At 37.5% G+C, this 27,116-nt stretch overlaps 1 protein-coding gene across 1 annotated transcript in view; it reads left to right on the top strand.

Moving 5' to 3' along the window:
- Positions 1–27,116, top strand: part of LOC121314598 (epidermal growth factor receptor-like) — a 148,152-nt gene that overhangs the window by 71,572 nt on the left and 49,464 nt on the right. The window contains exons 2-8 of the mRNA XM_041248031.1: positions 20,595–20,746; positions 24,216–24,402; positions 24,704–24,838; positions 26,141–26,206; positions 26,306–26,424; positions 26,737–26,878; positions 26,964–27,080. Coding sequence (XP_041103965.1) covers positions 20,595–20,746; positions 24,216–24,402; positions 24,704–24,838; positions 26,141–26,206; positions 26,306–26,424; positions 26,737–26,878; positions 26,964–27,080 — 918 coding nt within the window. The remainder of the gene's footprint in view (positions 1–20,594; positions 20,747–24,215; positions 24,403–24,703; positions 24,839–26,140; positions 26,207–26,305; positions 26,425–26,736; positions 26,879–26,963; positions 27,081–27,116) is intronic.

The raw sequence follows: 27,116 nt of genomic DNA, 5'->3' as shown, positions 1-27,116 counted from the left end.
TAGTCGTCTTTGTTCAAGACTGAACAGGTTCAATTCTTTTAGCCTGTCTGCATATGACATGCCTTTTAAGCCCAGAATAATTCTGGTCACTCTTCTTTGCACTCTTTCTAGAGCAGCAATATCTTTTTTATAGCGAGGTGACCAGAACTGAACACAACATTCACAAGATGAGGTCTTACTAGTGCATTGTACAGTTTTAACATTACTTCCCTTGATTTAAATTCAACACTTTTCACAATGTATCCGAGCATCTTGTTAGCCTTTTTTATAGCTTCCCCACATTGTCTAGATGAAGACATTTCTGAGTCAACAAAAACTCCTAGGTCTTTTTCATAGATTCCTTCTCCAATTTCAATATCTCCCATATGATATTTATAATGTACATTTTTATTTCCTGCGTGCAGTACCTTACACTTTTCTCTATTAAATGTCATTTGCCATGTGTCTGCCCAGTTTTGAATCTTGTCCAGATCATTTTGAATGACCTTTGCTGCTACAGCAGTGTTTGCCACTCCTTCTATTTTTGTGTCGTCTGCAAATTTAACAAGTTTGCTTACTATACCAGAATCTAAATCATTAATGTAGATTAGGAATAGCAGAGGACCTAATACTGATCCCTGTGGTACACCACTGGTTACCACACTCCATTCTGAGGTTTTTCCTCTAATCAGTACTTTCCGTTTTCTACTCTGAAATGCTCTGAAATGCTCTGAAATGCTGACTCCCACCCCTATTGTGCATGACCATGTAGGCGATCCGTTCTTAAACGTGAAAATTATTGTTGTTACTGCATCTTGTGAAACGCTTTGTAATGGTGGTCCACTATGAAAGGTGCTATGTAAAATAAAGATTGATTGATTGATTGGTTGACTGATTGATGTGTAACTCACTTGAAGCCGGGACATCTGTTGCACACTTAGGAAGGATCTTCTTTCAGGTCGTGAAGCGCTAACTGCAAATATTTAGAAAAAGTAAATAATACTATATATATATATATATATATATATATATATATGGAAACATATTTTTTCAATTATAAATGGAAATACATATGTCATCCCTGCTATTTTATTAACTGGAAATTGGTGGTTATAAAACTAAATGTGAAAATATTTTATATGCATCTTATTGTTTTAGCTTTACTGTAACCAAAGTTTCAACTTTGGTTTCAGACAAAACCAGTAACTGGTTCTCTAGCTGGCTTTCACACTTAGTGACAATTGAATTTGGATTGTATTGGAAAAATAAAGAAAATAATAATCAGTTACAATGTTGTCAGAAGCAGAAAAAGTATTTTATTACACTGAATGGTAAGCAATTGATTACTGTACAGCTGGATCTCAAACAATCAACTTTATCCCTTAAATATTTTGCCATACTTTTTTTTGGTATTGTTATTTGTAATGTGCTTTTGTATAATCTGCCTTTGCTTTGTTATAAATGTCAATATATTTCATATAAAAATCTGTATTATCAGATATAAATTTGTTAACATTTCTTTTCTTCTTTGACCTAGGCTATTTTAGAAGCACGCTTTACCTCTGGTTGCTATAGGCGTGACACATAAACACGTACTGTATGATGCTAAGCAAAGTTGAGGAGCCATGTGGAGGAGATGCAACACATTCACAATGCAATAGCAAGCTGTAAAAATGCCACTCATTTTCTTTGATATAGTATTCCAGTCACCAGGGGCGGTGCCACGCTTGGGCCTGAGGGGCCTGGGCACACCCATTTTTCTCATGGGCCCACCCAGTTATGGAGAGATTGACAGTTAAAAACATTTCATGCCAAACCGTATCAGAATGTCATACGCTGCGGTGAATCTAGCTCATCCTCGTGGTTCAAAAAATATATCCATCCCACCCACCTCAGTACCGTTGTCATGGTTATGAAAAAAAAGATTGGTGATTGGACGGCTGAGATATGAGATATTGCGACTTCGATAGTATAGTATCGAAATTAAGCCCATTGGCAGCAAATATACAAGAACTATTGTTTAATTGCAAGGCACGCAAGCAACCAGCTTGTGTAGCTGCTTTTTCTAAATTTAAGCTCACTTTGGGAAGTCGAATACACATTTGAGAGCTTTTGTCTTGTGTGGTGGTGACTTGTAGCTCTCTAACGTTATGGAATTTGTGCTGCTATGCCTGCTGGTGGTAAATTGGATGTCCGACTGTCAAAATGTTGACAGTCTGAGAATATGGTGCTATTTCTGACAGTATAGACTGAGTTTCCTCAGTACGCATGTTAGTAATTACATCATTACGAATACGTTATTAAGTCATAAACAGCCCGTGCATGAAAATTTGTGGCCCAGCCAGGAATTAAATCCTGCTGCCGCCACTGCCAGTCACTGGAAATTAATGTATTCTGTACTACTGTAGATAAGTGAGAGTGCTGAATATTGCTTAATCATAATTACAATTTATATTACTTATGATTTTGATCAATATATACCACACTAGGGTAAGCTACCCCTGGATTTAATTAGAGCTGGATTTCACCAGCCTCCTTTTTTGTAGCTGCATTAAAAAAAAACATTGTAATTTGTCGTCACACCCGTTTTATTTAAGATTTCATTGAGGTGGTAGAGTTTTAGGAGCTGTTCCAGGACTCATCTACAGTATACACCAGGAGAATATTATTTGTAATTTTAAATAACGCCAGTCCTGTTTTCATGCATCTTTTTCACAGACATTAATAACAAACCTTCTAATTGTAAACATGTGCGATTGTATACTTCGTTGATTTTAATTTTCAAATGACTCCTGTATTTTCAATAGGAATAAGGTATATGTTCTTGTGTGTAAAAAAAGTAATTCTTAATTTTATTTCACCGACTACATATAAACATAAAATATTGCACAGAAATAAAAAAACAAACAAATAAAAACATTGGCAGGACTATTTTCATTTTGTTTGCATTACAATATCAAGTTTTATGTTAGCAAAATAGCTGAGTCAAAGAGCAGCTGTTTCCTGGTTGAAACATCTGGATTTAGTTCCACTGTATGACCAATTGAAGAAATATTTCCAAAAGTTGTATTGTTTTATTATTTTGTAATATTACAGTGGCAAAGAACCAAGTGGATATGTTCAGAATGAGGTCTGTTTATGTGTGTCAATCCCCAACCCATTTCACAGGAATCACAGATTGTTTCAAAAACGTTATCTCATATTTTATCACAAGGTGTAGTTGCACAATACTTGATATAAATGCTCATGAACCAAGAACATGCATTGCTAATGTTGAACTTTCAGTTATTTTGGGCAGGCCTCTCCCAAAGAGATCAGTGTTGTTTAAAGAGTCATAGACAAGAGAAGGGAATATACGAATATCTAAAGAACATTATACAATGGCAAGAAAAATTAATGAGCTCTGATTGGTCAGCCTTGCACTTGACACTAGATGTTATCCCAGCATAACATCTCAAATCTAGTACCAGTAACCTCCAAGATGTGAGTAGTTTTTCGAGATTTCGAGATAAATCTCGAAAAACTACTCACTTCTAAATCTTTTGTAGTCATTTTTGTATTACTTTAGTATAAATACATGTTCATTTGGATTCATATGTTGTTTTTTTCTGACTTTATGTGAACGAAAAGACACACATTTGCCCGTTTTCCCATTGGAAATAGTGATATTTTGAAATATCACTGTCCTGGTCACAAAAGCAAAGTCTGTGGGGAATAATAGTCATTTTCTATACTTTTGAGGCATAAGCAATTAGGAAATAACACTTACTACCCAGGAACAAAAAATAAATAAAAATTTGTTACACAGTGATTAATTCAGGTTCACAAAATGACCTTAACGAGCCCACAGTTAGTTCAGTGGCCTCTGTCTGTGTGCAATATTAGTGGTTCTCCTGACTTCAGAATAAAAACACCTGTCTCTGTGAGGTTTCTTGGTCATGTAGTGAATTTCAAGACTCAACCACGAAGGCCAAGGAGCTTTCAAAGCAAGTCAGGGATAAAGTCTTTGAAAAGCACAGGTCAGGAGAAGGATACAAAAAAATATCAAAGTCTCTGAGTATCCCTGTGAGCACAGTCTACTCAATCATCAAGAAATGGAAGGTGCATTGTACCACCCGTCCCTCCAAACTGAGCAGCCGGGCAAGGAGGAAACTGGTGAGGGATGCCACTGTGAGGCCAACGACAACTTTGAAAGAGCTAGAGTTCAGTGGCTGAGATGGGAGAAAATGTGCATCAGTCAACAATATCCAGAACACTTCACAAAAGTAGCCTGTATGGTAGGGTGGCAAGAAGGAAGCCATTACTAAAAATAAGCCATCTCAAAGCCTGCATGGAGTTTGCAACAAAGCACATGAGTGATCCTGCAAAAATGTGGCAAAAGGTGTTGTGATCAGACGAGACCAAATTGGAACTTTTTGTTCTAAATGCCAAGTGTTACGTTTGGCGCAGACCCAACACAGCACATCTCCCAGTCAACACCATCCCTACAGTCAAGCATGGTGGTGGCAGCATCATGCTATGGGATGTTTCTCCTCAGCAGGGACTAGAAAGCTTGTTAGGATTGAAGGAAAAATGGATGGAGCAAAGTACAGGCAAATACTAGAAGAAAACCTGTTTCAGTCTGCGAAAGACTTAAAACTGGGGCGAAAATTCACCTTTCAGCAGGACAATGATCCAAAGCACAAGGCCAAAGCTACACTGGAGTGGCTTAAGATTAGAAAGTGAAAGTCCTTGAGTGGCCCAGTCAATGTCCTGACTTGAATCCTATTGAGAATCTGTGGAAAGAGTTGAAAACTGCTGTCTATAAGCGATCCCCAAGCAACTTGAGAGAGCTTGAGCAAATTTGCCAAGAAGAATGGGCACAAAATGCACCAAGCCGGTGTACAAAGTTGGTAGAGACTTACCCAAAAGCAAGAACAGTTTTTTTCAATGCAAATTAGCCCTATTAGAACGATCACCCAAGAGAAGTATTCAGCATGTAAGTGTATGTTCTTTCCTTTTTCATTTTTTTACTGTTTTCTTTTAAACATACATGTAGCAGGGCGCACTGCGCAGGGTAAAATTAGTGTTGTTGTAATTTATATGTGTAACGGGTTTGTTTTGCGTACTTTTTGGAGTTGTTATGTTTGCTCAAATGATTGTGCTGGGCGCTCGATTGAGAATTGCTCCCTGCTAGGTTTGGTTGAGAGGAAGGGGAGTGAGTGATTGGCTGTGCTGGTCCTCAGTCAAGTGTAGCAGGTTCCTGGAGTAGGGCACCTCGTTCAATAGCCTAAGGCTAGTGCACGCTCTGTGTGGCATGCCTTGTCTGTTATTTGCAGTTTTTGTATTGTGTTTTATTTTGCCTTTTGTACAGTCTTCTCCATGAGTCCTCTTTGCATTACCATCATTTTACTTTCTGTTTTGTGCTTAATAAATCCTGCACGCATGTGCCGCTGTTTCAATTCCAACTCCTATGTCTCTGTCTTGCAATGCAGTTACCCAGACATGTGACACGAGTACCTTGTCACAATACCGTTTCAATGTTGATCAATGAGGAGGAATTTTCATAAAAGCACTGTATGTTGATGTTCAATTTAAATTTGCCCTTTTGTCATTACTCTGATACAGAAAAATGCCAAAACCTATTATAGTGAACACCCTGACATAACGAACATTTCTCCAGGTCCCATATATAATAATTATCCCTTGCACTTGGGAGTAATTGCAAATTAGAACCAGGTGCAGGGTATTAAAGAGGTGCAGTTAGTCTGCACTGGACTGCTGAGTAGAAGGAGGCAGAAGGTGTGCTCTGCTTCCGAGCAGTCAATACAATAAGTGCCCTGTTAAAACTGTGTGTTTTGTTTTGTTGACAGGTAAATGGCCTAGCCGTCTTGCATGTTAGTCAGGGACCTCTTCAAAGTGAAGTTAGGGTCAAACTTTGAGCTAGGTGTTTATTTTGTCTGTTTGTTTTTCTGTATGAAAATCCATTTCTGTGTCCTGGGTCCATTTTTAAAGGGGCAATGAACAACTGTGAGTGCCGGCTAGTTACTATATAGTGTTCTGGTCCTGGAGGAGTGTTTTTTTTTAGTTTTTATTTTACAAAGGGAGGCAAGCCTCCTTTCTCCCATTAAACGCAGTGTTAGCAGTGGCAGATCGCATGATCTGAGCACAGGTTTTAATTGGATGAGACTAGAGGTTTTTTTTTTTTGTTTGTTTGTTTTTTTACCAGAAGAGGCTTTGCCTCTGATGACGAACTCCTGTCTGTCTGAAACACAACACTCCCATTAGTAGATCAGGTGATCTGAGCACAGGTTTTAATTGAAGGATCGACCCACATCCTCCCGTCTCCTTCTAAAGCGCTGCTGTAAACAGTTGTATGTGCTGTTAACGTAAGAGTTTGTGTATTTTCTGTGTACCTTCATGTTTAATAATGTACTTATCCTTGCATTGGGATATATGCGTATATTCTAAAAGCATGAAGTTAGTTTAATTACATTGTGTGTAATTGGACTGACAGTATTGGGGAAGGTAGTTGTCGTTGCCGTGACAACGTGTGTTAACCTGCATCCCTTTCTGCTAAGTTTGTATTTTTAAAATGTACGGTGTGTTTTTTGATAATAGTGTCATGTAAGTAGTTCTATTTAGATAAACTTTTATTTCATAATGCATTAGATCATTTGACCGCACACGTTAATTACATTGTGATATGTTAATTCAATTGTGATAATGTGGTCCATAATGTGTGGTACATAAGTTAAAAGATATATATCTTTTTGGTCTGCTTAGCTTATCTGCCCCACAACGTACTTTTTTAACATGGCCAACTAACCCTCCACCACCTTGCAGAGTTAGACTGCCCAGCACTTTTTTTTGGATACACAATTTGTAAGCTCCTGAGGTCCATCTCCCCATTGCCATTGATTCAATGTGGAGAAACATTTCTGGAACCAGGAGAAGTAGCAGTGCCGATTCTGAATATATAAGAACATAAGAACATAAGAACGCACTGAGACGAGTCAGGCAAACTATTGTCCTAGACTGTTGTTCCTTCCGAGTGAAGAAAAGTGGTTCGTATGGACGTAGCCAGATGCATCAATAGCTAGCTTCCTGGATTTACCCACATAGTTTACAGGTAACAATGGATGGTCGGGCAACTGAATGACCGGGATTGAGAATCGCTGTTGCAATGGCGCGACTATAAGTGAGAGGTGCACTGGTGGAAGTGCAAGGAGCAGGCGGGTAGTAGGAAACTGATTTGGCATAGTGGTCTGGATAGCACCGGCTAGAGAGACAGGTCTGAGAAAATAAATTATGACAACTCCAGGGAAGATAGACACCTGTCTTAACCAGAAACTGAAGAGTGGAAAGATCGCAGTGCTTGTAAAATGGTGCATTGGGAATGTCACAGGATGTCCAAGGTTGACATTTGAGTCAGACGATCTCTGATGGGATGCCAGCATTGAACTTTTCCTGCTGGTGTCTAACGACTGGAGGAGTCGAATCCATAATGAGAGGAAAGAAACCAAACGAAGAAATGACAAGGGGGGTGTAGACAAAAGGGGGCTATATATCAGTGTGAGGCGAGAGTGTATTAAATGGAATGTCCAGACAGTAATTTATGTGTACAGAAATAAAATAATTTATTTTTATTATCTATACACAACAAAATAATTAAATAACAAAAGAAAACAAAACGGCGTGAGGGAGGGAGTGCAGGGGTGAAAAGAAAACTCGTCTTTAATCGTCTTCGTGGCGAACCGTACATAAACAAAAAAAAGACAAAAGAAATGTTAGTATTTTCAAAAATCCCGCTGCACCAAACTAGTCTCTCCCTCCACCTGTTACTCCGCCTATTTTACTCTCGGACCAACCCCGAACACAGTAGTACGTTCCCTTTAGTATGTAATGTCCCGCCTCTGTAGTCAGTGGAACACCAATCCCCAACTGACAAGTGTCCTTATCCTTCACTTGACTCCAGTGGCTGGAATTTACATACTCGTACTTCCGCCCCTCACCAAGGTGCCGCCCCTCAAAAAGATGACTTTTGCCATGGTCACGAGATCTTGGTAAGGGCAGTCCCGAGTTGGTTTGATGCCATCTACTGTCGGGAGGCTGAATCACAGACCAAAATCCCTTTGACTCATCACAATCAGGTTTCAAGATTACATATTTGATTATGGGTGGATTCTCCTTTCAGAAATACGACTACGTTTCCAGTAAAAAATATTGTATTATAATATACTTCTCTTATAATAATAATAATAGTAATAAAAATAATAATAATAATAATACGTTTAGCCTTTCTTTGAAAATGAATTGATTTGAAATAATAAAAAAAAGTGTTCTAGGCTAGTTGGGGCTAATGATTAGTCAAGCAGTTATTTTTACTGATTTTTTTAGTTCATGTTAAAAATGCAAAATTATTTCAAGCCTCAGATATTGAATTCTTTTAAAGACTCATATCAATTGGTCGATGCAGACAGCTGTGGAGATGTATAATGTTTGTTGACCAGCTTTCAATATTGCCCTTCTAATTGAAAGCATGGTTGTCTTTGAAAGATGTGTTTCAACAGGATATTGCACTTCAGTGGAGGCACTGTGTTTGTTTACCTGCTTAAATAAAGGAGGAAATTAATAATTTCTTAACAGTCTGTATTTTTCGGGATGGCTGGAACTGTGTCTCGTCTCTTTTGTCATCCTGCTAAAATACCTGTCAGTCACCCTATTTAAACTGTAGCCAGATCCCTAATTCTCGTCTGTGATTACCACACAGACTTGCAGACCCAATCTTAAAACAAAAAACGTTGTTTTCAATTTGTTTTAAAAAAAGACTACTCACCTGAGGCAGCTTTTGTTTTCATCTGACTCCAATGAAGATTTTTTCTCTTCATCTCACTGTCTTCCTTCAACAAATAATCCACCAAAAAAACTCTCAAAGAAATCCACCCATCCATCTGACAACGCCGCCAAAGATTTCCATCAATCCTCCTCCAATTCTGCTCCTTCAACCTCCGCTTATCCAGCTGTGCCCGCTGCCATTCCTCCTGATTGCTCTAAACGCATCAAACCTCAGGGTGATTCTCCAGCTCAACTTTTTTTACAAGGATTGACCCATTGACAAACTCTTGAAGCTCTTTCCAAGAAAGGATTGCCCATTGAAGGAGGGAGTAGTCAGGCTGCTTTATTTGTTTCATATTGCAATTCCATATTGGCCAAGCCTGTCTGTCATCCTCAAAGTCTCAGCAGAGTTCCAAACTTGTCAATTCACGCTGCGCCCCTGCTGTGCAAGCTTCACCCGCTTCTGATCTAGTGACTACAACCCCGCAGTTTTCGATTTCATCTGATCCTTCCTCTGATTTGCATTATCAGATTTTTAAAGGTATCAAGCAACTCACTTATCCTCATTCCACCTCAGTTTCTACAGGCTCCACCCCGTTGATTTGCAAGGTTCACTCGTCTCCGATTCGGCGTCTACAACCCCTCAGTTTTTATTTTAATCTGATCCTTCCTCCGATTTGCGTTATCAGATTTTTAACAATATCAAGCAACTCATTCATCCTTTCCATCTCAATTTCTACTGTATCTGATTGCATGGATGCACTAGATAACAGGATCACTCGCTTGGAACCGGCAGACATTACTTTTTCCCCTTGTGGGAAGTTCATGATTTCCCAGCCTTGGGGGCTGATCAGTTCAGCCTCACCTCAGCGAGGACGGTTCTCTGAGTAGTTAAACCCCTATTCTGTTGCTAAAGTCACAAACACTTAGTCTTTATTCTAGTAGTCCCTTTAGGCAGACCTGGCTCCTGCCTGTTCATTTCATAACAGTATTTATTAAAGATAATATGTGAAATGTACAAACAAAAGAACACACATTTTGTGCGGAATATTGTTGTTCCATTTTCCAAGTGTATTGGACACTGTTACACATGTCCAATACAGTAATAATATAAGTGGTGATGTAATGATATGTGCAAAGTGATTTACGTGTGCAAAACCCCTATAATGCTGCCGTAAGTCTGATTTTACCAGTAGCTAAAAATGCAGCGTATGCAAGAATGGTGTTCACCTGGTGTTCTGAACCCGCTAAAATTATATTGAAATGCATTCAAATGAAGAAAAGAGCATGGAATTGGGCGGGATCTGGATAATAAGTGGGCACAAACATTATAATGCGATGTAAGGATTTTGCCTTGCACTTTACACCTCTTCTTACAAGGCAGAAGTGAGTAACTAAGAGCTGTATAAAAGCGCACACCTGCAGAGACCTGTAGGATGGCTGCTGTGGTACACTTCCTGATGCAGCGACACTTGGCTTTTGTTGAGGAGAGACATGAACACATTCGGAGGAGAAGTGCAAGACAAACAAGACCCCACATATTCAATCCCAGGGTAACTTTGTTTGGGATGTTTGGGATGTTTTGGATATACAACTACATTTAATGCATGTAATATTTCTTTATGATTATGTTATATGATATTGATAGTAGGAACATACATGAGGCAAACCTGCACATGATAGCTTAGTTTATATGTTAAAAATAGACACACTTGAACTTGGCAAGTGTATTCCTTCTCTGGTCCCATTGGAAATGCCTTCTCCTGTAATGCTAGTTTATTTCACTCCCTACTGATTGTAGCATCTGCTTTTAAAACATGTTTTATAGGTGTTCTGTAATCTATCATTGTATTGTACAAACATGGTGTATGTGTGTGATTTCTGGGTCTTGCCCATGCATGGATAGAAACTTATAGAAGAATACCTCAAAGCAAATGTAGTTTAATGTAATACAGTGTCTGGGCTATTTTAGAGTTAAAACCTAATTTTTGGAAAGGGGATAACTTTTATGTATTTTCACTTTAATGTTGTTAAGACTGCCTACCATATTATTGCCCTAGTCCCCCATAACAGGATCCTATCCTGGATGATAATAAAGTGATAACACATTGTAATAAAGTACTGTGCAGAATGTGAGAATGTTGTACTTTTCTGTGTCTTCCCAGCAAATCAAATGCCTTGGATTGCTTGAATATGCCAGCAAGACCAGGCATATGTTATTTGCTGAATTTTGTTGACAAGGCTGAAACCATCCGTGTTAATTGTCATCATTTGGCAGGAGTTTTTAATTAGCAAAAGAGTATATAGCTCACCTTGAAACAGACATATAACAGACCGTGCCTGTGACGCCGACGATAGAGAGAGTACAAGACCAGGTACAAAAGAGTGTACAGGAGAGTGTACAGGACCAGCGACATGAGAGTGTACAGGAGAGTGTACAGGACCAGGTACAGGAGAGTGTACAGGAGAGTGTACAGGACCAGGATCAGGAGAGTGTACAGGACCAGCGACATGAGAGTGTACAGGAGAGTGTACAGGACCAGGGCAGGAGAGTGTACAGGACCAGGTACAGGAGAGTGTACAGGAGAGTGTACAGGACCAGGGTCAGGAGAGTGTACAGAACCAGTTACATGAGAGTGTACCGGAGAGTGTACAGGACCAGGTACAGGAGACATTTCAAATTGGGGAGAAAACAATACAAATAATTGGCGATTCCAAATTTATAACAAAAATAAAATTGTGTATTGGGTTAGGCAGTTCTGTCTTAATTTTAAAAACGTAATAAATATATAGTGAAGTGTTACATACATGTAGTATGTAGTTTGTCTAAAAGCTTACCAGATTTATGAAAGAAGATAAACATGACAGAATTTAAATGGATAATTATTCTCTGGTATTCTCATACCACAAAATCAAATCCAGCCCTATAAACAGGAAGGAAAACTATTGTTGCCAAACCACTGGCAACAGCAGTGGCAGAGTTAGGAAGGAGTTGTCCTAACATGCTTACACGCTAGGGTTGCCACCTTTTCCACAGACCAAACCCGGACATATTTCTCAGTCAGCCTTGGTTTATCAAAACTGCAGTATACTGTAATACAGTTTAACACAATTAATCGGGTTGGTGATTCCCAGTCCTACATAAAGTATGGCTTTACCATTAACAGAATGCATTATGCTACATTTATTATTTTACTGAACTAATATGAAATCACAGAAACATCAGAATTTATAACATATTTAAAAGCACAATAATTGCAAACAGCATCCATCTACCTGTAATTGTAGGCAACTTGAAAACTGAACAGAAATCGTTATGCACATACCTTATATATTGTGAATGCAGTGCTTTTTTGCATAGTATAGTCCTTTTAGTACAGTCTCCTTAGCTTAACCGTTTAGCTGTCAATCGCTGAAGTTGATTTACAGGAAATCTACAGATTCCAGCTACAGACGCTTTGTAGAACAAAAGCTGTTTTTTTTTTTTATCCCCAAAGTTATGATGCTTATACCAAATATGTCACATACATTGTTTTAATTGTGAGTCTATTTAACGAAAGATGTTAAATGTTTATATACAAACATAGAAATACTATATATAATTCATATTAGTACTGTATTTTGTAACAAGCTATTGAAAATGTATTTTTTTTAATTGGTAATATGTACCGGTAAGTAAGTTTTCATAAAAGGAAAAAAGAAACTTGGTCAAATCACGTCAAAGTGTGCTCGCTCACCGCTGGGGAAGGCAGATTTATGCAGACTAAGTTCAAGGGTGTACCATGGGCAGTTTCGATCTTGACAGTTCTTGTTGTAAGAGGGGCAATAGTGTTAATGCTATGAGTAAGGGTGGCATTGTAGAGGGTCACTGCATCCTCAACTGAGGACGGGAGAGTACCAGTTAGAGGGGATGCAGAGACACATTCTGAGAGTTTCAGAGGATTCACCAGATTATTGAGATTGAAGGAGACAACAGTATCATTAGCGGAGGAAGGTGCAGGGAGATTAATATTAGTAGTGATTAAGAAATGGTTAGAGAGAGAGAGAGAGAGAGAGAGAGAGAGAGAGAGAGACATCAAGGCCCATGGTGATGAGCAGATCCATGGTGTGTCCTCGGGTGTGAGTGGGGACATTGACAGATTGAGAAAGTCCAAGACAGTCCAGGAGTGTTGAAGTCGGTCACTAGAGGGGAGGAAGGCAAGTCAACATGGATGTTGAAATCACCTAGGAGTAGGATTTTGTCAGTTGAAGTGCAGACAAGGGAGAGGAATTCTGAAAACTTGGCAATAAAAGCAGAGTTAATCTTAGGTGGATGGTAGATAACAGCAAGGGTGAGGATCATGGGAGAGAGAAGCTTGATGACAAGATGCTCAAATGAAGAAAAGGCTGACAAAGAAAGAACTGAGGAAGCAAGCACAGAATTTTCAATAACAGCAGTGTCCCCACCTCGGGCCAGTGAAGCAAGGTTTGTCAAAGAGGGAATAGCCCTTTGGGGTAGCTAGATGTAGCGAGTGCATGTCGTTTACAGTGCCAGGTTTCACCAAATTGGCAACACCGTTGCTGCTGCTCAGAGTGTATTTGCAGTACTGTAATTCACAAATAATTGTAATAACTCAAACTCATAATAAAATATGCATCTAAAATTACTCCAGGGACAACATCTGCTGGATTGTAATAATAGCACAGCATTCACAGCAAGTTCGATTTCAGCTGCAATAACACCATTCATTGCTGTTGGTTGTGTAGGCAACACGGGGATCGGAAAGAGTTACGTGAAGTTTAAAATAAAGCACAATAAAATATAAAATAAACCAAAGCAAAAAATGTATTTATTGACATTGTTATTTAATATAGACTATCAATAATTACTTTTTTTTTGTTTCTTTTTTTTAAGTAATTAAATGCCTGCAAATGTTTGAAGAAGCAGTCTGACCCTAACCCTAACCCTAACCCTAACCCTAACCCTAACCCTCGTAACAAAATTCCCGGAGCAGGGATGAAACCAATTTCCCGTCTGTGTGACTGACAAAGAATTCCCCTTGTGCTTTTTATGTTGGATAAATGGTATTTTTCAGTAAAAAAAAAAAATAACAGTAACCTGCCCCAGAAGTTGAAGTTTAACTTCACAGCTGACACGGTCTCTGTGACGCTTTAGCCCAATCCAGACTGTTTAAATGAATGAAGACACACTTTGATCATGCGAGCACAGTTACTGAAAAGTAAACAAAGCCAGAAATAAAGATGTTTATTTGCTACACCTCCTGTCAGCCAATCCTCTCTGTCATACCAACCACTATGAAATGACTTGTTATTATTATCAATTTCAATTTTTGGTTGTGGCCTCCCTTCAAACTGTAGCTTAAGTTTTTCAGTATAATGTAGCGTGGCAAACAGAGTAATAATCCATCAACCAACTGCGTTATCCTCCATTTTGCATTTAATGCTTGCACAAGACAAGCACCGAAATAAAACAATAACAAAATATGTAGTGTTTTTTACCTCTAAAGCGGTGCGAAATGAAATGCAATTTCAAGCAACACTCAGTAGTGCTTCAGCAGGGGGTGGGAGGATGTTGGTGGTTCCTCCAATTAAAATCTGTGCTCAGATCATGCAACCTTCTTCTACTGCTACTATTGTGTTTAATAGGAGATAGGAGTTTTATGACAGCCTCCCCTCATAAAAAAGTAAACGCTCCTCAAGGACCATAACACCATCTGCCACTGCTAGTGCTCTAAGGGCTTCTCTTAGCAGCCAGAATTGTTGTTAATTTAGCAATGTTGAATCTAGGGTTTAGGTTAAAATGTATTTTTTCTTAAATTATAGACAATAATTGTAGTTTTTTTTTTTTTTTTTTTTTTTTTTTTATTGAACATTATTATATTATAATGCTATATATATATATTTTTTTTTTTCTTTTTTCTTTGAAAAGTTGAAGAGACTCTGCCTTCTGTGACTCCTCTAAGGAGCCTCCACTGCTACATATTGTATGCATATTTGCATTAACATGTTTTCATTAAACCGTGCTTCTGTTTATGAAAACAAGCACTGACATTTTAAAATGTTAGATAGATTTTGTCACAGACTTTTCTCTGGGTTGTTTTCTGTTGGTACATGTTTGAATTAAAAATGTGTTTCCTAATGTGAGTGTTGCCCTAAAGCAAGCACATTTTTTCTATGCATTAACTGAAACAGAGGGCTTGGCACTTCCTCTTTCTGGTGTTTTCTGAGTAACTCAGTAAGTGAACTGTAACCACCATAAATTAATTTTTTGTCTCAGTTAGTGATATTTGACTTTTGGTTGAGAATAAAAGGGTCTCTAATGTTAGCACACGTTTCCTTTCCAGCACACAAGAAACACACTGGAGCGTGAATGACAAATGGCACAGCAAGACAGCACCACAGCTCACACATTTACAATAAAATAGCCTACAATTAATTGTTCAATGGCCAAAAACATGTTTTTATTTGTTAATGTACTCCCTTAGTTTGCAAATACCTGGACAATTCATTCACGTACAATAATAATGCGTCTGAAAAATGGCAATTCTCATCACTAAATCCGAGAGACACATTGCATGTTTATTTTAATGACACTAATGCATTTGTGTGATTAAAACAGCTTTCCTGCTATGGGCCTCATTCACTAGACAGCGGTAAATGACTGGAATTATCGTGTGGCACCGCGCGCAAAAACGAACCCGCGGTAGCTCTATTCACTAAGCTAATTATATGCACAAATTTACCCACAGTACTAAAGTGTCTCTCTCTCTCTCTCTCTCTCTCTCTCTCTCTCTCTCTCTCTCTCTCTCTCTCTCTCTCTCTCTCTCTCTCTCTCTCTCTCTCTCTCTCTCTCTCTCTCTCTCTCTCTCTCTCTCTTATATATATATATATATATATATATATATATATATATATATATATATATATATATATATATATATAAGGGCGCTAGAAAGGAAACGTAAGTACGGTTCTGAGTTTGTCACAATGACAGCGTCCGAGGAGGACAGAGTGGGGAATCTAAAGTTTACAGACCAGGAGCTAAATGTATTAGCAGAAGAAGTGGTGGGGAATTATGAAAGGCTTTTTGGTGCTGAATCAGCGAGAACATTAACTTCAATAAAACATTAACGACAAAATAAATGCTGTCCGTAGGAGGAGGTCGGGGGTCTTGTCCCAAATCAGAGTCCTGCGAGACAGTCAAAGCAGAGAAAGTAAACACCTCAACTTCCACTCTGTGTACATTCATTTATTATTGGACATTTACACTTTCTTTTGTATATTTTAAGCCTATTTTAAGCACAGCCTACAAGTACGTGATGACTATTTAAATATATTAACATAGCCGAAAGTGTTGCATATACACTTGCTTCGTTGGAACTCAAGTCCTTATGAAACAATCTTTAAAAATGAAACAAACTTTTGGTGGAAACCAGAGTCGTTTAAAATGGCCTGTGTGGGCTGCAAAAAAAAGTAACAAGCAGACAAAAGTATTTTTTTTAAAAAACAACCCTGAATGACATTCAGCAACATTTTCGAGTTTTGTAAACCTTTAAACCTTATGTTGACACATTAATTACAATGACCGTGTAATTCTCATAGACTATTTTGCTGCCTTTAATCCCAAAATATTAAACATGGGAGACATGTAACTGTAAATCTGAAATGACAAAACTGAAGCTTTTGTGTTTTTCTTTATAAAAGACACTTTAGGGAGATACTCTCGTCTGTATGTCACTGTTAAGCACAGCTCCACAATTCGGATATTTTTTTTTTGATATGATTTTCTTGTTTTTGAGTACTCCGCTGTCAAAATGCTCGTCACTAGTACCTTTTCTTAGATGATCCAAAGACACATTACAAGTTGAGCAAAACAGAATCCCACCATCTGCATGCAACATCCCATTTTCATAGCTCTGAACACGGTCTTCTGCTGAAATAAATGTAGCCTTTTTTGATTTGTTAGCTGTTTGCATTTTTTATGTTAATCATACACTGCAAGCTAATAAATCAACAATATCTAAACAACCATTTTAAACTTCCTCCCTGACTCGCGTGTTACGTCATTGGACAGTATGAGGAATTCACCAATCAGGAAGCCAGTATTTGTTTGACCCCGTTGCCGTAGTAACCAAATGCAGAGTATTGACGCTGGACCGTGTTCAGCTACTGTAGCGCTGCTTCTACTTGATAAAACTATGAAATGAACAGGGGAGGTGAAGAGTAATGGAAAATACAGAAAGGGACAAAAATGCGTATTTTTTTTTTTTACAGTAGGCATTCAAATACACAATTTTTGTGAAATTTGTGATATCATGATTTTTCTGGGGCCCTACATATAAAGCTAATATATCTGTATCTAGTTAGTACCTGCTGCTTGGTATTTACTATTCAACCTCCACATCTATGTTACACGGCAAACCAGCAGAGGAAATTAAGGAGTCTTTTGTACTTTACCTTAAATTTTACATGAACATCAGCATTGATGATGCAAAAAAACAACCTAAGACACAACCTTAGTGTCGTCATAGCTAGTTACGGCCACGAGTAAGCGGTACTTTTAACACATGCTGAGGCACTAGTAAAGTTAGAGCCCTTAAGTGAATATGGTTTGCATATCAAATACCTCCCACTCAAACAATGAAATACAATGTAAATGATTATTTTTCTTTCTTTCTTTCTTTCTTTCTTTCTTTCTTTCTTTCTTTCTTTCTTTCTTTCTTTTTCTTTCTTTCTTTCTTTCTTTCCTTGTTGACTGCTATTTTCGTGTTTGAGTGTTCATAATTACCTGTCTATAACACAGCAAGGTCTATCCCTGTTCAAAATTATTTTATTGCATTTTTGATCAAGGTGAAGCATATTTGGAGAAAAATAATTTTCATGTTTAAATTATAACTAGTGTGTAGTTTAATTGTGTTTAAAAAATAAACACCAAGACATGTTTATTACCTGTTTCTTGTAGATGTTTAATTTTTAAACATTTGGTTTTAGAGTGATACAGTACACTTTACCATACAAAAAGCTTTAAGCTTATTTTAAACTAAAATTTTAAAAAAATATATAGCTAGAATGAAAAATCCTGCCTGTCACACAATACTACTTGGTTTTATTGCAAAATTGGATTAGAAAATACTATGTATTTCCTGCAATTTATTTTTAGATACTAAAATACTGAACTGATCCTGCATCACCTCACCTTAAATTTAGTATTTAAATATATATATATATATATATATATATAGATAATAGAATATATATATATATATATATATATTTTTTTTTTTTTTTTTTTTTTTTTTTAAATGTAGCTTTTTATGTAACATCATGTAAGAAAAGAAAACACAAAATTATATAGCAAAATTATATATCAAAATTCTACCGGCAGCCATAGTAGCATTTCATGATAGATTTCAAAATGTCATATTTTTAAATTTTTGTCAGTTTTTCTGAAGTATCATGGAAAACGACAAAGTTGTATGCAATTCAATGTTAATGTAACATTATTCAGCAGGTTTCATTTGAATTTATTTAAGTAACATGAATTCATTCTGTAGGGTGAGACGACACTTTTGGCCACAGCTGTAAATAGGGGACTTATACATAGGGCGTCTGATTTTCAGGTTTTACCCAATTTAACCTGATTTCTCCCCCCCTTGAATGGGCACATACTGTATATGAATAAACGCATGTACAGTTTTCTGCTGTGACAGAGCAGAATTGGCGCTGATAATGGTAAGATGAATGGTATTACCACCGACGTACCTAGTCGAAATAATGTGGCTGCTTATTGTAATTATATAATATATATATAGCATATATATATAAATATATATATAATATGACATATATTATATCAATATATAAAAAAATTACAGCGATATAGTTTTAAGGTTTTTGCTTTTTTTGCACACTTTTCTTTCCAGTTATTTGTTTAATGAGTGTGTGTTTAATCCAAGAGTCAATCCTTTCTCTTTGTAAAACAGCATGGAGTAAAGTTGTTTAGTTTTCCCTTATGTTCTGTGTGCAGTTATACTTGCAACTCCACTACAAAATAAAACTTGATTGGAACAGAGAAATGCTGCCATATACAGTGTGTGTGTGTGTGTGTGTGTGTGTGTGTGTGTGTGTGTGTGTGTGTGTGTGTGTGTGTGTGTGTGTGTGTGTGTGTCTGTGTGTCTGTGTGTTGTTGAAAGTTTGTATACCTTGCGCTACTCTATCGGTAGATGGTATCATATGAAAACTATATAAAGTGAAGTACTAGCTTTCTGAGCATGGACAATAACCAATATAGTAAGGAAAAATGTGTTGTGTTGTGATACCTGATCATCAGAGTAATCCAGAGGGTCAAGCCACAGCCCAAATCTGCAGGGTCTTTCTGGGAGGATCGTCTTCCAATATATCTTGATGCACAGCCCACACAAGCACACCGAAGCCTTATATTGTCACCACTTAGACAATGAATAGGCTACAAACCTGATTTTTATGTTTTCCAACCAGTAAGTAGCCTATCCTGTTCAGATGAGTTAAATGCAATTTAATGTATGAGTTACAAATAACAAAATACCTAAATTACCTAATTATTAGATTATTAAGCATAAGCTTTTTTATGATTGCTATAGGCTTAAATACATGTTCCTAAATACAGAAATTCTGCTAGGAAATGATTTATCTCTAAGGGCACATTATTTTAACGACACAATGAGTAATGATTTTTGACGGTAAATTACATTACATTTATGAGTAAGGATTAATAGACTGACTTACACTCACATACTCTTCACTTAGTCATTGAAAGTTAGTGTTGTTCTTGTGTATATCTGGCTGTGTGAACATGTGCAAATGGCTGTGAAATGATTGTTCATGCAAATGTTCCTGGTGATTTTGCATGCTTTTTAGATGTGGTTAGGGTGCATCGTTTTATAGCCTGATTTATAGCAAACTCTGCCAGAACAAATACACTGACAGGCATTTTTGTGTAGTATAAAGGAAAGACACTTCCCTAGCGTCCAAAACATAAAAGCTTACAAGAGGTGCTAAACAGCAAATGCAGCTTTGATTTAGATCTGCATTTTCTATTCCTGTTACTGCAAAATCGGTACAACCTACTCTTGATTAATATGTATTCTGTTAATATCACCCACCCAATCATACAGCATGTATTCGTGAAGTAAGTGATAAATATTGTGGCAGCGAACAGTTTCATGGAATAAATGGACACAGGCGGTAGCGTGCAATCCAAAAGCAGTAAAAGCCGCTGTTTATTAGCTTAGGGAAAAATAGACAGCTCAGACAGGACACAACAGGACAGAGAAACTGAAGCGAAACACACTCCTCCCTTTTATGTTACCACCCCAGGCTCTCTTTGGGCACCCTGGACACACAGACATTTGCACACTGGGTGCCCGATCACTACCACACGCAGGGAGGGGGAGAGTAGGAGTGAGAAGTAGGCAAGGTCACCATACACAGAAGAATATAGAGAGGAAACATACCACAAGCATACACACAGACACAACACAGGACTGCAAATAATCAATAAGGCACAATGTTAAACAACTATTTGCAGTGAATACTTCTACCCTCACCCTCAGTTCGAGACAGTCCATTTTGTTGCCAATACACTGCATTGCGGCTGCCCTGCCACTACAGTATATTCTGGTGGAGTGACTCTTTTAGATTCCCCTTTTAGGCAGGTATTATACTGTTGTACATGTATACATGTGCATGAAGACGAAATCTCATGCTACTACCTTTCTTAGGCCTCTTTCTGACAAAATGTATTGTTCTTTTTTTGACAGTGTGCCAGGGGATCAGCAACAAGTTGACTCGTTTGGGATCTCCTGAAGACCATTACAACAATCTTGTAAGAATGTACAAAAACTGTACAGTAGTGCTGGAGAATCTGGAGATTACCTATGTAGAAGAAAAACGTGATCTGTCTTTCTTAAAGGTAAGCAGTCATTTGCAATGAAAGTTTCTGAACAATTTTTAGGTTAACAGCAAAATGAAGATATTCAGCATATTAAGAAACAAAAACCATGCCAAAACTTTGTATTAAAACCACCTGTGCCATCGTGTACTGTATGTATCAATATGATCTGTTCTTCACTAAGGCTAATCCTATATTCTGACACTATAGGCCAAATTTACTAAGGTCTTTACACTAAAGAGTGGGAGGGTTTACATGGAAAAATTTAAATAAGTCTCACCTTTGTCTCACTTTATTTTGGTAGTACCTTCCAGATAGTGTGGGTTTCCATGCAGCTTTCTTTTAGCCATAAATTCTCCTTCCAAATGGAAATAACATAATTGCTATTAAAATACATGAGGGTATAAATAAATGGTTCTGTCTGAGTTTCAATTTGGCGTTGCACGACTACAGATATCATGCAGCTTTCTTAAACTAGAGTTCCACTAAGTTTTCAGTTTGTATTGAAGCACTGCAAGTCTCATTTGGCCACCAAAAAAATGCAATAATAAAAGTACGAGAAACAAAACAAAACCCCAGACATGGCGTTACACACAAAAAAGAATAAAACGGCATTCCATAAGAAAACACTGTGTACTATCCTTGTGTTATTTGCCAAACATTTTTTGGTTGACACTATCTGTTCTAGGATAAAAAAAAAAAAAAAAAAAACTTTTTTTTTTTATATAAGTAGGCTTTGTACTTTTCAACATTTATTTCTGTCCTCTACCTGTATTTACATAGTAATTAGCATTGTCAAACCATCTCCATTTCTTAATTACATCATGGATATCTAACAATGATAAAACGGGCTTACAGTTTGACAGGTAATGAAATACTTTTGTTTATGTACAATGACAAATAATATTACAGTATCATACTTTTGTGTGCTTTCACCTGTGTTTTGCTGTATGACTACTAGATTATTTTTCTAAACTCGGTGTGTGAGTTTACCACGTCTCTGTAAAGGGGGTAGTATGTAGTATGTAACTACTGTGATTACATGGTGATAATAATAGATAATGAAATAATTAGTCTATTTCTTTTATTACATTACTTCATTGGGATAAAATTGTTATTATTAAAATATTTTATGTATGTAGCATACATAATCGATCTTGAAAAAAAAATATATATTAACCTATTGCAACTTTTAATAAAGAATATTTCAACTTTAAAAATGTTCAAACATATATTTAAAATAAAAAGTTGGCACAATGTCTATTTATTTCATGTGACAACGGTTGGTGCAGTCTAATAGATATCCTAGAGAGGGCTTCTCACAGACAAGCTGGGCACTAGATTTTAAAACCTTTGCAAGCACAGATAGCCCCAAGTTGGACGTGAATGTTTCGTGATGTACGCCTAGTCCCAGACAAAATGGCGGCGTTAACACTAGAACCGCCACTATAGTCATTTTGACGGTTCTCATTTTTAAAATTTGAATTACTCAGCTCTTGTCTGTTCTTGACTTTTCCTAAATACATATATTAAATACTCTAACAGCGTTTGAAAGTCGAATCGCAAAAATAAAAAAGTTATGAGCACTTCTACCTAGAACCACCAAAAGTAGTCATTTTGACGGATTATTACAATACATGCTTTTGTTGTCAGTATAACCTACAATATGATATTTTTTATATGTATACAAGCCAGTTTGTTCTCGCTACCTCTGCTGAGTTTACAGCAGCATGTATTTGAGTAAAATATTGAGTAAAATATGGTACTTACAAACCCTCCGTCTACATAAAAGCAGTGTTGGAACAGACTGTGTTACTAGACCCTCTTAAGCATTATTTGGACAGTATTGTACTGCAGGAAGTAGTATATTGCTATCATAATGGTGAGAAAATGGCAATTAACAAAGGAAGACAGACAGACCATTATAACTCTTAAAAGTGTAGGTATTTCCTTCAGAGAAATTGCAAAGAAAGCCAAGGTGTCAGTGAGTACAGTTTCCTACACCATCAAAAGGCACTTGGAAATTGAAGGAAACTGACAGGAAGAGGTCTGGCAGATCCAAAGCCACAACAGAATCAGAAGACAAGTTTCTGAGAGTCAACAGCTTGCGTGATAGGCGGCTCACACGACAACAGCTTCAAGCACAGTTTAACACTGGTCGAGGTAAGCAAGTCTCAGTTACAACTGAAGAGAAGACTTCGAGCTGCAGGTTTGACAGGTCGAGTGGCAGTAAGAAAGCCATTGCTAAGATGGCAAAATAAGAAAAAGAGGCTTGCCTGGGCCATGAAGCACCGCCAGTGGACTACTGAAGGCTGGAAGAAGGTCTTATGGACCGATGAATCAAAATTTGAAATCTTCGGTTCATCACGCAGGGTTTTTGTACGCCGTCGAGTAGGCGAAAGGATGGTTCCTCGGTGTGTGACACCAACTGTCAAACATGGAGGAGGAAGCGTGATGGTCTGGGGCTCTTTTGCTGGATCCAGAGTCGGCAACTTGCACAGAGTGAGTGGCATCCTGAACCAAAACGGCTACCACAGCATTTTGCAGCACCATGCAATACCCTCTGGTATATGTCTAGCTGGTCAGGGGTTCATCCTACAGCAAGATAATGACCCAAAACATACCTCCAGGCTATGTCAGAACTACTTTAGAAGAAAAGAACAAGACGGTAGGCTTCAAATCATGGAATGGCCAGAACAGTCTCCAGACTTAAACCCCATCGAGCTGGTTTGGGATGAACTGGACAGAAGGGTGAAAGCAAAGCAACCTACACATTTGTGGGAACTTCTGCAACAGTGTTGGGAAGAACTTTCCGAACAATATTTGATTTCCATTGGAGAAAGAATGCCACGAGTGTGTTCGGCTGTTATATCTGCAAAAGGTGGCTACTTTGATGAGTCAAAAATTTAGATTAAATTTTGTCAAACAAAACGATTCCATGATTTCTTTTATCTCCAATTGTTTATATGTTCTATGCTTTAATTTCAGAGTACATTGAGACATTAAACCGCATAAATTTCAATAAAAACTGGAAAAATGGAGGTGTTCTAAAACTTTTGACCAGTAGTGTATGTATTTCAATAAACAGCACATTAAATCTGCATTCTCAAAAGAGTGACTAGGTACATTTAATGTGTTGTCTTGGATTAATTGCTCTTTGAAAACAATATAGTAAATCAGTAATGTAAATTAATAATGTTAGAACATCTGCTGTCAGGACTGTTTACTACAAAATCAGAGCTACTAATGTCATGGAAAAGTAATTCACCATGATTTAGTGTAGATCCACATGCATGCACATATAGAAATGTGTGACCTACAGAGATATGCCTTCATAAACCTACATATCCTGTTACTTTCAATAACATATGATAAAGAATGTCCTAACCAAGTATAAGAGCTTCCTAGAAATATAAAAAACAAATGTAAATGTGACATATTGATGAACAAAAAGGGCTCTAAAGAAAGGATTCCTTGTGTCTCTCCACAGACTATCAAAGAGGTTGGTGGATATGTGCTGATCGCACTCAACAATATAACGAAACTCCCTCTGGAAAACCTGCAGATAATCAGAGGTCACACTCTGTATCTTAACAAATATGCTCTGGCAGTTTTGTCTAACTATGGTAAAAACTCTACTGTGGGGGTGACAGAACTGCCCTTGAGAAGCCTAACAGGTGAGTGTGTGGCTTTATTTACTTGACCATACATAAATGTACAGTACGAAGTGTTAAAATTGTCCTAGAGATGCATGCCCATTCCTTAAAAACCTTCTCTAATTTCTTCAGAGAGTTTGTCTAGAATTCTGCTATTCAACCTGTTCTCTGGAATTACCTTTTGGAGGTACTTGCCCCTTTGTTTAAATATAATTGCAATGGCTAATAGTGACTCCTGTTGGAGAAGGCTGCAATGGTACCATTTAACCAAATGCTGCATTGATTGTGATGATGCTTATCTTTGTCTTATTTTGCTCTTTAGAGATTCTCAAAGGAGGAGTGAAATTCACCAACAACAACTTGCTTTGTAACCTGGAGACCATCCAGTGGAATGATATTGTAGACTTCAAATCAAACCCTGAAATGGTTCTTCCCTCAGTGAATAACAGGCCACATTGTGAGTGTCACAATCAGCATTAGCATAATGTCAATTACCTTTATAAACCAAAATGAAACCAGCTCCTACAACAGGTTACCCTTGTAAGCCCTGGTACCAAAGGAAAATGAAACTAAACCCTCATAATTTAGAGTCATTAGAGCAGTGTAAACAAAGCAATAGCTTGCAGAAAATGTTTAATTTAACACTGTAGTTTTGAACAAGGCTGTTCATTATGTATTGATATTAGGTATACAGGAAAATGTTTAATTTAACACTGTAGTTTTGAACAAGGCTGTTCATTATGTATTGATATTAGGTATACAGGAAAATGTTTAATTTAACACTGTAGTTTTGAACAAGGCTGTTCATTATGTATTGATATTAGGTATACAGGAAAATGTTTAGCTTCCTTAATCCTACCTCCTTTTGAAAGTGATTTGTCAAAAAAATGACAGATCCACAGAGACATTGATATCTTGTAGCTTCCAAGCAACTATGACACAAACCCAGTCGTGATATTAAAACAACAATGCCACCCACAGTGTTAAAATCTTGGAACCACATGACAGCTGTGTTATGGCTTGACACAACATTTAACCAATCAGAGAGTTGAAGGGGCGGGTTTTCTTTGTTAAGCACTTTGAGAGGCTAAAACATTAAAAATGAGTGCTAAAAAAATAACCAATTATTTTCAAAGCAAAAATAGTGACAGTGAATGCAGGGGTTCAAAATAAGCCGGCGATCGGCACAATCCACCACCTAATACTATATTTGTGCCGGCTACTTGTATTATCAGTCAGTCAAGTTTTTGTCGCATGATACAATTCAAAAATTGTAGAATAGCGAAAAACTAAAGTAGACGAGCATTAAAAAAATGCCCTGAAAACTTAACATAAAGAAAACAATTTAAATAAATAAGCTCAATAATTAAGCTAAAAAGGAAGTGAAAAGGTAATTGGTTTTTTTTTGTGATCTCCAGTAACTCTACGTTACCTTTCCCCAGTCAAATCGCAGAGTGCCTAAATAAGCACGGTAATTTACCATAATAAAAACAGTAATGAAAAAGAAAATCTAGAGCATAAAAAAGCACAACCAGATATAGTCAACGAAAGACAAGACATTATTTAAATCCTTTGTCGTATTATATATTTACGGTAAGTCAAGTTTATTTTTCCATTAAAAGTGTTCCCGGCTGCAATGTTCTGCCGCCTGGCTGTACAGAATTCCCAGAGAGAACCTTGCATTGTTTTTATGACAATATTGTCCTGTTTGGCACTTGTGCCAACTTGTTAAATAAAATGTGTTTTTTTTCTATCTCAGGTCAAAAATGTGATCCAGGGTGCAATGGGTCATGCTGGGCACCAGGTCCTGACAACTGCCAAACTTGTACGTGCTGCAGAAAGAAATAATGCATAAAAATTACATTTAAAAAAAGATCATGATTCATTTTATAGTAAATTATATATTGTTTTGCTATTACTTAAGTGACCAGGTTAATCTGTGCTGATCAGTGCTCTGGGAGGTGTAAGGGTCCAAATCCGAGTGACTGCTGCAATGACCACTGTGCGGCAGGCTGTACAGGACCCAGGCCAACTCACTGCCTGGTAAGAAATACCTTTTGAATCAAAAGCACGACCACAGTCACCTTCAGTAAAGGTCTAGGCAATTCTAAAGGAGAATGCCGTGTGTGTTTCTTGTTGAAATGTTTACGAAGTATTAGTATTCTAAAAAAATTACTTCTATCTAATATGTGCTTAAGTGGAAATACATACCCAGTCTCATATAGATGCCCTACAGGTTTTAAGGGTTTTAATCGTGATATTTTATTTGAATAGATTAATCAGTGTTTGTGAACAGTGAATCGGTCATTTGATTTCTCACATATTCCATATGATAAAGAATTGTAACACCCACAGGCCTGCCGTGCATTCCAGGATGATGGGACCTGCAAGGATGCCTGCCCTCAGCTGATGCTGTATGACCCCAACACACACCAGCTGGAGGTTAATCCAAAGGGGAAATACAATTTCGGAGCCACTTGTGTGAAGAATTGCCCACGTAAGGGACCCTTTCAACTTCACGATAATGAAACAATGTCATTTTGTACTACTCTCTGTTACAGCCTTTTGTTTCTATCTTACAGATAACTACGTTGTAACAGACCATGGCGCATGTGTGAGGACTTGTAGCTCTAATACCTATGAAGTTGATGAAAACGGGTTGAGAAAATGCAAAAAGTGTGAAGGGCCCTGTCCAAAAGGTATTTCTATACTCTTGTCTGTCTGCCTACTGTCTT

This window comes from Polyodon spathula, chromosome 4 (genome assembly GCF_017654505.1).
Source record: "Polyodon spathula isolate WHYD16114869_AA chromosome 4, ASM1765450v1, whole genome shotgun sequence".
In the NCBI taxonomy this organism is placed as follows: Eukaryota; Metazoa; Chordata; class Actinopteri; order Acipenseriformes; family Polyodontidae; genus Polyodon; species Polyodon spathula.
This window is presented reverse-complemented; position numbering and strand designations above follow the sequence as displayed.